The sequence below is a fragment of the Suricata suricatta genome, chromosome 3 (assembly GCF_006229205.1).
Source record: "Suricata suricatta isolate VVHF042 chromosome 3, meerkat_22Aug2017_6uvM2_HiC, whole genome shotgun sequence".
Lineage (NCBI taxonomy): Eukaryota > Metazoa > Chordata > Mammalia > Carnivora > Herpestidae > Suricata > Suricata suricatta.
This window is the reverse complement of record NC_043702.1, coordinates 133,348,713-133,360,447: the sequence shown is the minus strand read 5'-3', so window position 1 is coordinate 133,360,447 and position 11,735 is coordinate 133,348,713. Positions and strand designations below refer to the sequence as shown.

Below are 11,735 nucleotides of genomic sequence, written 5' to 3'. Positions count from 1 at the left end.
GAAGGACCCACCAGAGTTCCCAGAGAGCCAGAGGCCTATGCCAGAAGGCATGTGCATCAGGGACAACCCCTTGCTCCATCTCTCTCTTCTTTCCCTGCCCTTCTCAGTTCTGGAAGGGTCAGAAACCCAAGTGTCAATAAGGGTAGGGGGCGTAGCTGGAAAGAGAGGAACCAATCACACACCCTCCCCAGCAGCAGGTTCCTGTTACCATTCAAAGCCCAGCCCACAACACTGGAATTTGGGAGTGATCGTTTGCATTACAAAAGGCTTTTTCATTTAACCCAAAGCATTCCACCTGTGAAGAAACCTCCGGTTTCCTTTAAAGACAGACCTTCTCTGGTGCATTTTAATGATCTGGATTATTAATATTTTGTGTATCTCTAGTTTTTCCCCACACCTGCAAAATGAGCTTTTACAAGCAAACATTGCACCTTCTTCTTCTTCAGTCCCCTCCACGGACCCGATCATCAGAGACACTCAAAGGCTTGATGACTAAAGCACACTTTTCAGGGACACACGGATTGTATAAAGTGCGGTGCAGTCATGAGCAAGAACAACCCCCTCCATTTTCAGATTGCTCAGCTGAACAAACATATAAACCATCCCTCAGCCTTTTCTCTCCCTGTATTTCAAGCGGTAGGTGGTGCTAATAAAAACACCACCTCGTATTTGTATAGCACTTTACAGTTCCAAAGCCACCCTGGTAACCCAAGTCACTCTCCACCCCCGCACTATCCCAAACCATTCCCCACCCACTGGGCTGCTTTTCCTGATGGCCAGCCCTGTGCCAGCCCCTGCCTGCGGAGGCCACGTGCCCCCCTGGGGGAGTCCGTGTGTTATGTGAAGCGTCTCCTCAAAAACAGTCAGCTGGCCAGAAATGTGGGCAGAGAGCGAAGGGCAGTGTGTTCAGGGTCTGTTTATTATGTTCTCACAGCCTTGTTTACAGTTAAGGTGAATGACATTATTCCACTTTGCACAGTAATGAGACAACTCAGTGAGGACTCCATCAGCCAAGCAGCTTACATGGCAGATGAGCGGCTACAGATCTGTTGTGCGCGCCGTGTGACTCAGCTAATGCTACCGCGGCTGGAGCGCGCGAGCGGCCGAAGGGGCCCAAGGGTCCAAAGGGAGTAACAATCAAACAAGGGAGCAGTTTATCGAGAGGGCCTGGATCCCAAACCTGGGAAGGCCAGTGGCCCCGTCCTGCAGCCTCCCATCTTGGTCCACGGCATCCCTGGGCAGTCCCAAGAGGCCACAGGGACAGGAAGACATTTCTGCTCTTGGCTTCTTCCTCCACGATCTCAGGCTAGGTGGCACAGGTTCTCAAGGCAGGGGTGACTTTTGTGCCTCTCCTGCTTCTGACCCGGAGAGATGCATACTTAATGAGGGCTGATGCTCAGCCCACTAACTGACAGTGTAGGGTGGAAAATCAGCTTCCTCTGCTTTGCTTGGAAGCAGGCACGGACAGGGTGGGGACGGTTCTGGGCGTTCGTGTCAATGGGGACCATCTCTGCCTCTGCCTGTACGGCTTTTCACCTCTCCCTTCTGCTTTGTGGAGAGCCAGCCAGCACCTCAGCCATTTCTCTTTCCCACCCGGCTCCTTCCTCTTCATCTCGCCGCCCCCCACCCCCACCCCCCTAGCTCTCAACACGATGGATTCGTGTCTTTCCCTCACAGTCCAGGGCCCGGGGCAGGTGCACAGCCCGGGCCCGCACCCGGAGGCTGGGCCTGCAGCCTGGGCAGAACACCGTTTCACAGCTTTGGTTTATTCAGAGCAGCAAGTTCCGGGGAGGGAAGCACCAGAGAATAAAATCAACTAGGAACTTTCAGCTGCCCACCCGGCCTGAGACCAAAGAGGCAGTTGTGAGGGCTAACAGCCGGCACTGAAGCCCCACCATGGCCTTGGAAAAGGAAGCCCCGAAGAGCGTGATATTCCGGGGGTGGGACACCCTCCACTGAGAAACCTGGAAGTTGCGACCACTGTTATTACCCCAACACACCCTTCACCTGCTACCTGAGCTCCAACTACCACCACCTCTCATGGCCTTGGATGCAGAGGTACAACCTAACGCAGACAACCAAACACAGAGTGCATGAGAGCAAACAGACGAGGGAGCAGCCCAGGAAGCGAACTTGGAGGAAGCACTGTGAATGAGACTCAGGATGAGTGGGAGAACCTCTCTCAAATGCCCGCCAGAGCCCCCCGCCATTGGCATACCTGCTGCTTAACTCTGCATGCAGCTGGAACACTTTGGTCTCAAAGGAGCAAATCAGATTGAGACAGCCCAGAGACAGCCTCCGAAAATCAAGCTCAGGGCTGGCGGGCTCCAGGCTGTTGCGCTTGTTTGCATCTGGGCATGCTCCAGCCCTGTTGGCCACACCTTTTTATAAGCTCAGCTCTGCTCATCCTCACTCCCCAGGCCAGTGCTTCCTAACCTCATCTGCACATGGAACCACTTGGGGAGCTTTAAAAACTACTGATGTCTTGGCTCCCGGTCCCAAGCTGTTGTGGGGTGGGACCTGGACATTTAGGTTTTAAAACTCCCCAGGTTATTCCAATGAGCAGTCAATGGTGGGAGCCACCATCTTAGACCATCTTTCTTTCAAAGCATGGTCTGTGGGAACTGATTAAAAATGCCATTTTCTGGGTCCCACCCTGGTGTTTCAGATCAGCATCTCTGGGTGTGCCCCCTGGGAATTAGCAGTTGTTACAGGTTTTCTGGGTGAGCCTGGGCATGCTCAGAGGATCCTTCCTCACCCCAAAGGTGCCCCAGGGCTATGAATGGTTGTCACTGATTTTGGTTTGCCAAAGGCAACGAGAAATCTCACACTAGCCTAAAAACAGGTTGACACTCAAGTGGGACCAAAAGGCCACTTGGGGGTGGAGAGCAGTCCTAAAGATTACAGCTCTACCTGGCCTCCTGCTCTGGCTTGCCCTGGGTCTTCAGAGGTCCCAGGCCCAGAGCAAGCCTCAAGCCCAGAAGGCAGTCCACAGCACAAGCCCGGCATGAGGACAAAAGGAAGACCTTAAATGGAAGAAATGGCACCTGCAGATGCCCACTTAGCAAGGGGAATGAGGGCTTGTGGAAGAGGAGATGGGCAAGAGGGCAAGGACTGGGGGACATGGAAGGTCAGGGATGAGGTATGCTTTGATATTGCTCTAGATGTTGTAAACATTTCTCTTTGTTTCATCACAGACCAAAATCTGGGTTGGCATGACCTAAGTGCCTGAATGTAGGCATCCGAGCAGAGAGCTCTGTGCCTTCTGTGGGAAGCAGGACAGAAAGGGTGTGAGGACAGCTCCACCCCATGGGAAGACGGTCTCTGTGATGTCCTGGACTCATGCTCACAATGGTCACATACACACGCACGCACGCAAACACTCCATGGGAGTACCATAAATATAGCCATCACGTTCCTCAACACACAGACACATGCCCACGTACACTCAAATAGCGGCAAAATTCAGGATACCCAAGCTTGGTCCTTCACACCTCCCCATTGTGGGAGGAAGTCACCGGGCGCCACGGCACCGCCATCTGCAGCCTTCATTCCGCCAATGGTTGGCAAGAACTCAAGGCCTCAGGTGAGGCCACTGCACTACAGTCTTGTTCAGACTTCTCCTGGGGATAATGGAAGTGGTAAAAAGGCCCCTCTGAAACATTTCATTTTTCCATAACTCTGTGCCATTCCAATCTACATGCACCTCATATTCAACAGAAGAGTTGGCAGCAGATGTACATTTCATATGTAAACAATGTTTAAAATACCCTGTTCAAGAATTTGATCATTAAATTAATTCCGGCAGCTTTAGCTAAGAATGGGTTTTTTTTTTTTTTTGGTTTTTTTTTTTTTAATCAGTGGGGGCAGGGGAACACTACCTGATCTAACTAACAACACCTATTTGAGGCTTCAGAGTTCTTGAACATGAGATTTCACAGAATGCTTCAGTGTGAGGGCTAGGAGGTACATGTTCTCTTGCTCCTTGATGGTTCAGACAGACTCACCAGCCCTCACTTACAGATACAACGTGTCATGGCAGGACGATGGACCCTAACACCAGTGGACTCAAGAGCCTTCTTGAACTTGTCTAGCTGCAGCCAAAGAAGGAAGAGATGCACAAAGTTACTGGAGAGGAATGCAAACGCTGGAATCCTGTGTACCTAAAGAGGCCCATCACCCCACAAAAGGAGAATGCTTCAGCCCAGTTCTCAATCACCTACACTCCAGAGATGATGTCTAATCAGAGCTATCTCATTTAATCAAGCTGAACGTTTTGGAAATCTGCAATGAATCCAAATCCATCAGCTGTGAATTACCCCAGTAGTACCTCCACAATATTCTCTACGATTTGGTCCACCTGGAGACCAGCCTCTTCCAGGCTCCTCTTCTACTCTCCCATCTCTCTGCTGAGGATTCATATCCCTGGCACTGTAAATCTGTGTAAATTTTTCTCAGGCAGCTAGAGTGCTTTGTGCTCATCCTCCAAGGAAGAGTATCCTGACACATTTCCCAAAGGAGCCTCAGGGTACCATGAAAGCATTTTAGGAAAAGTCTCCATAGCCAGATGTTCACAGTGATCTTAGCCTCACCTCCTGTTCCATGTTCAATCCCAAAAGGTCAGAGATCAAGAAGGAAGTTGCTGAATAACCAAGATGGCCCTCATGAGAGAGACCTCTCTACAAAAGCATGCTCCCAAGAAGCGAGCTGAAGAGTTACAGCCTAAGTTCCCATTCTCCCCCATCATAATTACATGACCTGCATGGAAGAGGGGACAGGGAGAGACAAGGAAAGTATTAGGCACCATGAAAGCTGTCCATGCTGTGGGAATTCACCTCCCTTTGCCAAGCTCTCTTGTCATCCTAAGAGATCAGTGATGTGTGATGCCACAGGGAGGTGAGGGCAGAGAATACATGAAGCAACAGAAAGGTTATATGGCACCCCACTGCACAAAAGTCTACTGGTGCTATGTTCCCTGGGCATTCAGAAGTATTCTGGAATACTTCTTGGTAGAATCAAGGAAGATTTTCAAGTTGTATCTTTCTTAAAAGCAGATCACATCAGAAATCATGTAAGACATCTCCCAAAACCCTTTATGGAATTGCGAGGGTAAAAATGTCTTGTGATTTTCCTAGGCTAAGATGGACAGTGATGACAGCTTTTCATACTGGTCCAATGGAAATGGAAGAAATAGCCAATTCCATAGAGGTTACTCCTTCTCTCAGAGGCCACCTGTCAATGATAGCACAAGAAACCTGGTATTCCCCACAAATCTCTCTCCTACACTATGAGGTCCCAGCACCTAGGACTGGCCATTATATTGTGACAGCAAATCACCTAGGTGAGCCGGAGTCCTCTAGCTATTCCTCACAGGGATATAGTACAAGTTAGAGTCAGGAATCCTAACTGAGGAGGGTGTGGAAGTGGTGGAAATTGCATTTGCATTATTTACACATTAGCCCAGCATAGCAAATCTGCCTTCTCAGCGGAAATGACCCAAGGCATTATAAGGGCAAGTTGCTGACCCAGAAGGAGGGTAACAGCAGCAAGGTGCTACCGCTAACCAAAACACAAATATGGATAAATGGAATAGAGTCCAAGCTCTGGTGACTAGATCTTAACTTCGGAATGGCCGTTCATCCATTCCTCATCCCCAGGCTCCCAACCTAAACGCCACTGCTTTTTGAACACCTATGACATTTCACATTAGAATATGGTCTTGGCAGCAAGGGGTGGGGGGGAAGCCAGTGATCTCCAAGAGTCCCCATCTGAGGTCTAACTGAGCCTCCTCTGGTTTTGGGACAGCAAATCTAAGTACATTTTGGACCTCAGGAACCTGGGATAAGAGTCTTTCTCCATGAGGCTGTGTACTTTTCCCTGTGCTTGGTCAAAGCAAGTCAGGGATGGCTCTTGCATGTTCTTCCTCGTGGCTTCTCGGGTCTGGAAGTCTATATTTACCTGGAGACACAAACAGAGAGCATGGTCACAGGCCCTCAAGGGCCAAGGTGCCTGGCAATGGCTCCGAGCTATGTAATAATTATTAATGACAGTATCTTATACATGTTGTAAGCTTATTCATGCTTGTCAAACTGTTTTCATGGAGGTTATCCCTTTTAATCCCAGCAAGAATCCTGTGAGATCTGAAGGCCAGATATTCTTCGTCCCAATTTACAGATAAGGACACTGAAGAAAAGAGATATTAAAAGGCTGCTCTAAAGCAGTATGGAAAGTTAGTAACAGAGCCAAGGCAAAATCCCAAATCACGTAATGCCTAATCCAGGGGTCTTCATGATGTCAAGCAAAGGGTGAGACTGAAGGTAAGTATTAATGTGGATTCCCTAAAGTAAGCTTACCCTCTTGTTCATTCTTAACTACTAAAGAAACAAATGCCTCAGGAGGAGAGATTATGATTAGAGTGGACATCTTTGTTCTAAGCAGCATTATAAAGAGCCTACAGCATCCTGGGCACTGGGCAAAGACCTCCTACCTCCCAAGTCAAAGCATATAATTGAAGTGTCTTAGGTACATAATGCACCAAAACTCATAGACAGCAAATATTTTTCTTCTATAAAACCCTCCCGATTAAATTCTGTTTTATAACTCAGCACAACTATATATAGAAATCCATTTTATTACTATAAATGATAATAACTTATTATAAAATAATATATGATGGTAATGACTCATTAATAAGCAGTGACAGATGTTGACTAGGTGCTTTATCCCTGATACTCAGAGTAGTACTGTAAGGTAAGTGATATATATACTTTCACATGAGGGCAAATGTGATTCAGAGAGACTAGGTAACTTGGCTAAGACCACACAGCTAGTAACTAGTGGAGCTGAGACTGGAATAAGATTCCAAAGTGGATGCTCATCCCATTAAGCCATGCTGCCTTCCACTAGGAAAACTAACATGGATTCAACGGCATCTATCCCTGACAGAATCCCTACAGAAACACAAGTCCTGCAGGCACATGTTTGACCAACAGCTAAAACACTCCTAATAGAGCTCCTTTTTAGAAGCCCTGGGTTCTGCACCTTAGAAGTGATCCTTTTTTCATTAAGAGCCATCAGAGTGGTGAGACTCAGTTCAGAAGACAGTCCCCATCAAGACTGGCTCAAACTCCCACAAAGAGAGGTAAGCCAGGAGCCATGGATAGGGGTCTTATAAGACTCTCACCACCGCCAACACACCTCCCTGGGAGCTTGCACGTCCACAAACTCCTCAAAGATCCTATGGGCCTTGGAGACTAGTTTTGCCGTTGATCTGGTCTTCTTGAACTCCTCACAGGCCAGCCAGAATTCTAGGTTCTCCTCGCTGAACTCGGTCTTCAAGAAGGCGCGGAAGGCGGCCACCCCATCTGTGGGTGTGGGGGAGGTGAAAGGTAAGAGAGAGATAGGAAGAGGCTTAAGCTCATGAACTGTAGAAGAAAGAGAGAAAAGTAGTAATAATGTGAAACTGGCCCTTATTGTCCAACCCCCACTGCTCCTCCACATTCTCTTGAAGATCCTACCCCTTAAACACACAGGTACCCTCGGAGGCAGGCTCTGCTTCCCACTCAAGGATCAGAGTGATAGTAGGGAGAAACATTTAGGAAACCATAGTAATGATGACTATGGGAAGCCCTGGTCACTGCTCATCAGCCTTCAGTGGTCATTGCCTGTCCCCTAATGCAGAGTCAGCTGTCCCCTGAGTCTCCTGATGAGCCTGTGTCTCTAATTAGGCCAAAGTGATATTTGTAATGCATTCCATACCCTAGTCCAAGTCAACTACCCTGAAATAACAATCTATTACAAGACAAACCAGGGGAGGCTGTGAATGCCTCAGGGCAAATCCTTCACTACTACCAGAAAAATGTCTGAAAGTAAACACCCTACTAAAAGTCACTGACGCCATTCAATTACCTGCACAAGGTCCCCAGCCTCTTTTAAAAAACTAAAGGTCTTTGAGGCCCCATGTTTCAATGGTTCATCCCATGGATACTTTATTTTAAAAGATCTTGCTTATCAAATTACATGTTTTAATTCAGATTAATTATAATTTTCTCCCAAATGACTTAATGATGAATACATCTTTTCATTATTTTAAATCAATGTCATGCATGTTGCCGAAACAAAGCTTCTAATCAGAATAAGATGAGCAACGTTACCACATAGATTTGGAAAACCGCATTCATTGATTGCCTATATACTCAGTTAATGTTTTTGTATTAAAATATATTTTATGAATTATCTTAACCCTCAACACACTCTTCACTAACCAAATAAGAGCTACAGCTTTCTACAAACTGTCCTCAAGGGATAGGCAGACATGGCCTAGAATAAAGTGACTGCATTGGTTAAAAATGACTCTGGGGGCACCTGGGCAACTCAGTCGATTAAGGTTCTGACTCTTGATTTCAGCTCAGGTCATGATCTCACCATTGTGAGATCAAGCCCTGAGTCAGACTTTGTGCTGAGTGTGTAGCCTGCTTGGGATTCTCACTCCCTCTCCCTCTCCCTCTGCCCCTCTGCCATTCTCTCTCTCTAATTAAAAAAAAAAAAAAAAGACTCTGGCTACAACATTTTTTTTCTTTTCTAAAATTTTTCAAAAGGACAATATGTTAACAGTTCTTAATTCTGAGGGATGAGATCACCTGAGCTTCTGCGGCCCACCAATGTGCACCAGGACAATGTGCTGCCCAGCATCATGGATTGGTCGCACTGTGCTATTGCTATATTTAAATGTTTGTTTTTACTTTTGTGAAACATTTTCATTTCTCCTAATTAAAAAGTCATTGGGCATATTTGTCTTTAAAATAGATATTATGAGGCACCTGGATGGCTTAGTCAGATGAGCATTTGATTTCGCGTTGGGTCATGATCTCCAATTCATGAGTTTGAGCCCTATGTCAGGCTCTGTGCTAACAGCTCAGAGCCTGAAGTCTGCTTCAGATTGTGTATCTTCCCCCCTCTTTCCCCTTCCCCCAGTGTGTTTTCTCTCTCTCTCTCTCTCAAAAATAAACATTAAAAAATATAAAATAGATGTTATAATGCCCTTGCTAGAACAACAGTCATAAAAACCAAGACTTTCCCTGCAAGAGCCAGGAAACTGAGGTATAAATGGGTCTTGAAGCAATTTTCAAACCCAAACTTTAAATCAAAAAGAAATCTAAGTCTGGAGGCCTGAGTTTTAAGTGTTTAACAAAAGCAGGATAGCCATGAAATTTACCATCTAAGCCAGGACATTTTTAAGAGTGAAGAGGGGCATGCCTATTAATTACACAGAGACAATGGGCTTAAACCATGACTACCACAGGCAAAAATCAGGACATACGGTCACCTTAAGACAAGACATATAGTCCTCTAAGACAAGGAGTATGGAGAAAGCAGAATATGATGTAATATTGTTTCCAATTAGGCAGGTTGGAAATAAAATTGCTCCTGTGCCAGGGAAGGGAGAGGGGAGTAACAAAGGTTAGACTCCTATGAGAGGTTGACTCAGGGCTCCACTCACCCTCATTCCTATATTGTGTTTCAAACTCCTGAGGAGAGAGTTGAAATCCAAGATAAAATGAGAATCAAAGACAGCATGAAACACTACCATGGCAATGATTAGGCAGAGGATGGCCAGAGAATCATTCATTCAATGGTTTCTTTTATAAACTACGAATGCACAAAATATATCAGAAAACAGGTCATGAAATCTCTGCTCATAAAATCCCTTGTGGACGCTCTTTTTTCCATACCTTGTCTCCTCCAAGTTCTTATGGAGGTGATCCAGAAGTTTCCACCGGCTTCAAGAAACACAGACCTGAGAGCTAGCCTGCCTGCCAGGAGATTTTCATTGCTTGAAGAAGGGGCCCCTGTAGCAGAGGCTAGAGGGAGAGGTTGGATGGAATATCATTTGGAGCTATGGAAGCCTGGAAGGAGACTCAGTGCCCCATGAGAGCCAAGGCAGAGCTGGCTCAGCACGGTGGTCTCTGAGCAGTGGGATGGACACTATCAGTGGATGCAAGGAGGATGTGAGGACCACAGGCCAAAGGCCTTCTCCTGCTGCTCCTCTGCTGTGGGCAGGGGGTGGGAAGGAAAGGGCAGAGAGAGGATGCTAAAACACTGTGCATTTATCTAAAAGAGTAAATTCAGGGGCACCTGGGTGGCTCAGTTGATTGAGCATCTGACTTCGGCTCAGGTCATGATCTCATGGTGGTGAGTTCAAGCCCTGCATTGGGCTCTATGCTGATAGCTCAGAGTCTGGAGCTTGTTTTGGATTTTGTGTCTCCCTTCTTCTCTACCTCCCTCCACCCCCTGCTCTCTCTCTCCCTCAAAAATAAATAAATATCTTAAAAAAACATTAAAAGGGTAAATTCAAAGTGACTTGGAAGAGTAACTTGGAAGAACCTGTTGTTTTTAAATCAGAAGAGACTAAATACCTTGAATGGCAAAGCTTTCAAGGTTTGTGGTTAATGATAGGTTTTGTGTTGTTTTCCATCAAGCAAAAACAAGCGCTGTGAGCAACGTGAATCAAATTACAGATAAAGAAGGAACATTACCTTTCTGCCTTCACTGACGGCACTGGTGAAGAGAATCCTGCTAGGGAAACCATCCATGCTAGATGAGATGCAGACATTATCTCCTTTCATCAAAGTCTCAACTTTGTTGGGCCTTTGTGCAGATTAAAAAGGAGAGATTACCTGCAAAGTGCCCTCAGGAATATTGCTGCACTTTTCTCAATTTTATAGAAGGAAGAAGCTTGGAGGAGGGGCTTGACTGAGTTCATGCAAGTAATTCTATGTAGCATTATAAATATAAGGGATACTAATCCCCAATCCAAAATAGCAATAATGCCACCTCTACCCATTCATTCACTAATTCATACACCCATTATGAGACTCTGGCATTCTGCAAGGTGCTAAAAACAGGCACAACAAAGCCCTCAGAACTTACAGTGAAAGGGCAATTTGAGCCAAGAAAACATAATTTGGTAATTATGGTATACATGAAAAGTGATATGACAGGGAAACCAGAGGTTGCTGGGAAAGTACCCAGGAGGGGTGCCTGAGCCAGACCTATGGAGGAAAGGCAAGATGTGCAGGAGCGAGAACCTTCAAAGCTGAGATGTGAAGTTGAGGAGAAGGAAGCTAAGTGAAAGAAGGGAAGAGAAGGTGGCGAAGAGAATTGCAGTTAGGGGGAGCCACACAAGTGAAGGCCTAGAATTAAGAACATTTCAGTAATTAGAAATAGTTCAATAAGACTAGTGTTTAATCATCATCATCATCATCATCATCATGTAAACAATTATTGGGGCACTTGGGCGGCTCAGTCAGTTAAGCATCTGACTCTTGATTTTGGCCCAGGTCATGATCTCATGGTTCGAGAGTTCAAGCTCCAAGTTGGGTTCTGCACTGACAGCACGGAGCCTGCCGGGATTCTCTCTCTCTCTCTCTCTCTCTCTCTCTCTCTCTCTCTCTCTCTCTCTTTCTCTGCCTCTCCCCTGCTCTCACTCTCTTTATTTATTAAATAAATAAACATTTAAAAAATAATATGGACAATTCTTGAGCCTACTTGTAAGATACATCAAGAGGTCTGTGAAGGAGCCAGAGAGATGGATAGAGACAGAAGAAGTGCTGGAAAAAGCCAGGGAAGTGAACATTTCAAGGAGGAGGAAGTGGCCACATGTCCAGTGCTACCCAGAGGTCAAGCTCGCTATGTCTAAGGTGTGGCTGTTGGATTAGGTGGTGAGATTCAGCAAC

At 46.3% G+C, this 11,735-nt stretch overlaps 1 protein-coding gene across 3 annotated transcripts in view; it reads right to left on the bottom strand.

Moving 5' to 3' along the window:
• Nucleotides 1-898: 898 nt before the first annotated feature.
• Nucleotides 899-11,735, bottom strand: part of RGS8 (regulator of G protein signaling 8) — a 42,351-nt gene continuing 31,514 nt past the window's right edge. For 2 of the 3 annotated variants that reach the window (XM_029935242.1, XM_029935245.1), the window contains 2 exons: nt 7,198-7,364; nt 5,591-5,958 (listed from right to left, as the gene is read on the bottom strand). In XM_029935242.1, coding sequence (XP_029791102.1) covers nt 5,776-5,958; nt 7,198-7,364 — 350 coding nt within the window. In that variant the 3' untranslated portion in view covers nt 5,591-5,775. Of the gene's footprint in view, nt 4,759-5,590; nt 5,959-7,197; nt 7,365-11,735 lie in introns of those variants that run through there. The other variant, XM_029935243.1, reaches the window with a different exon arrangement.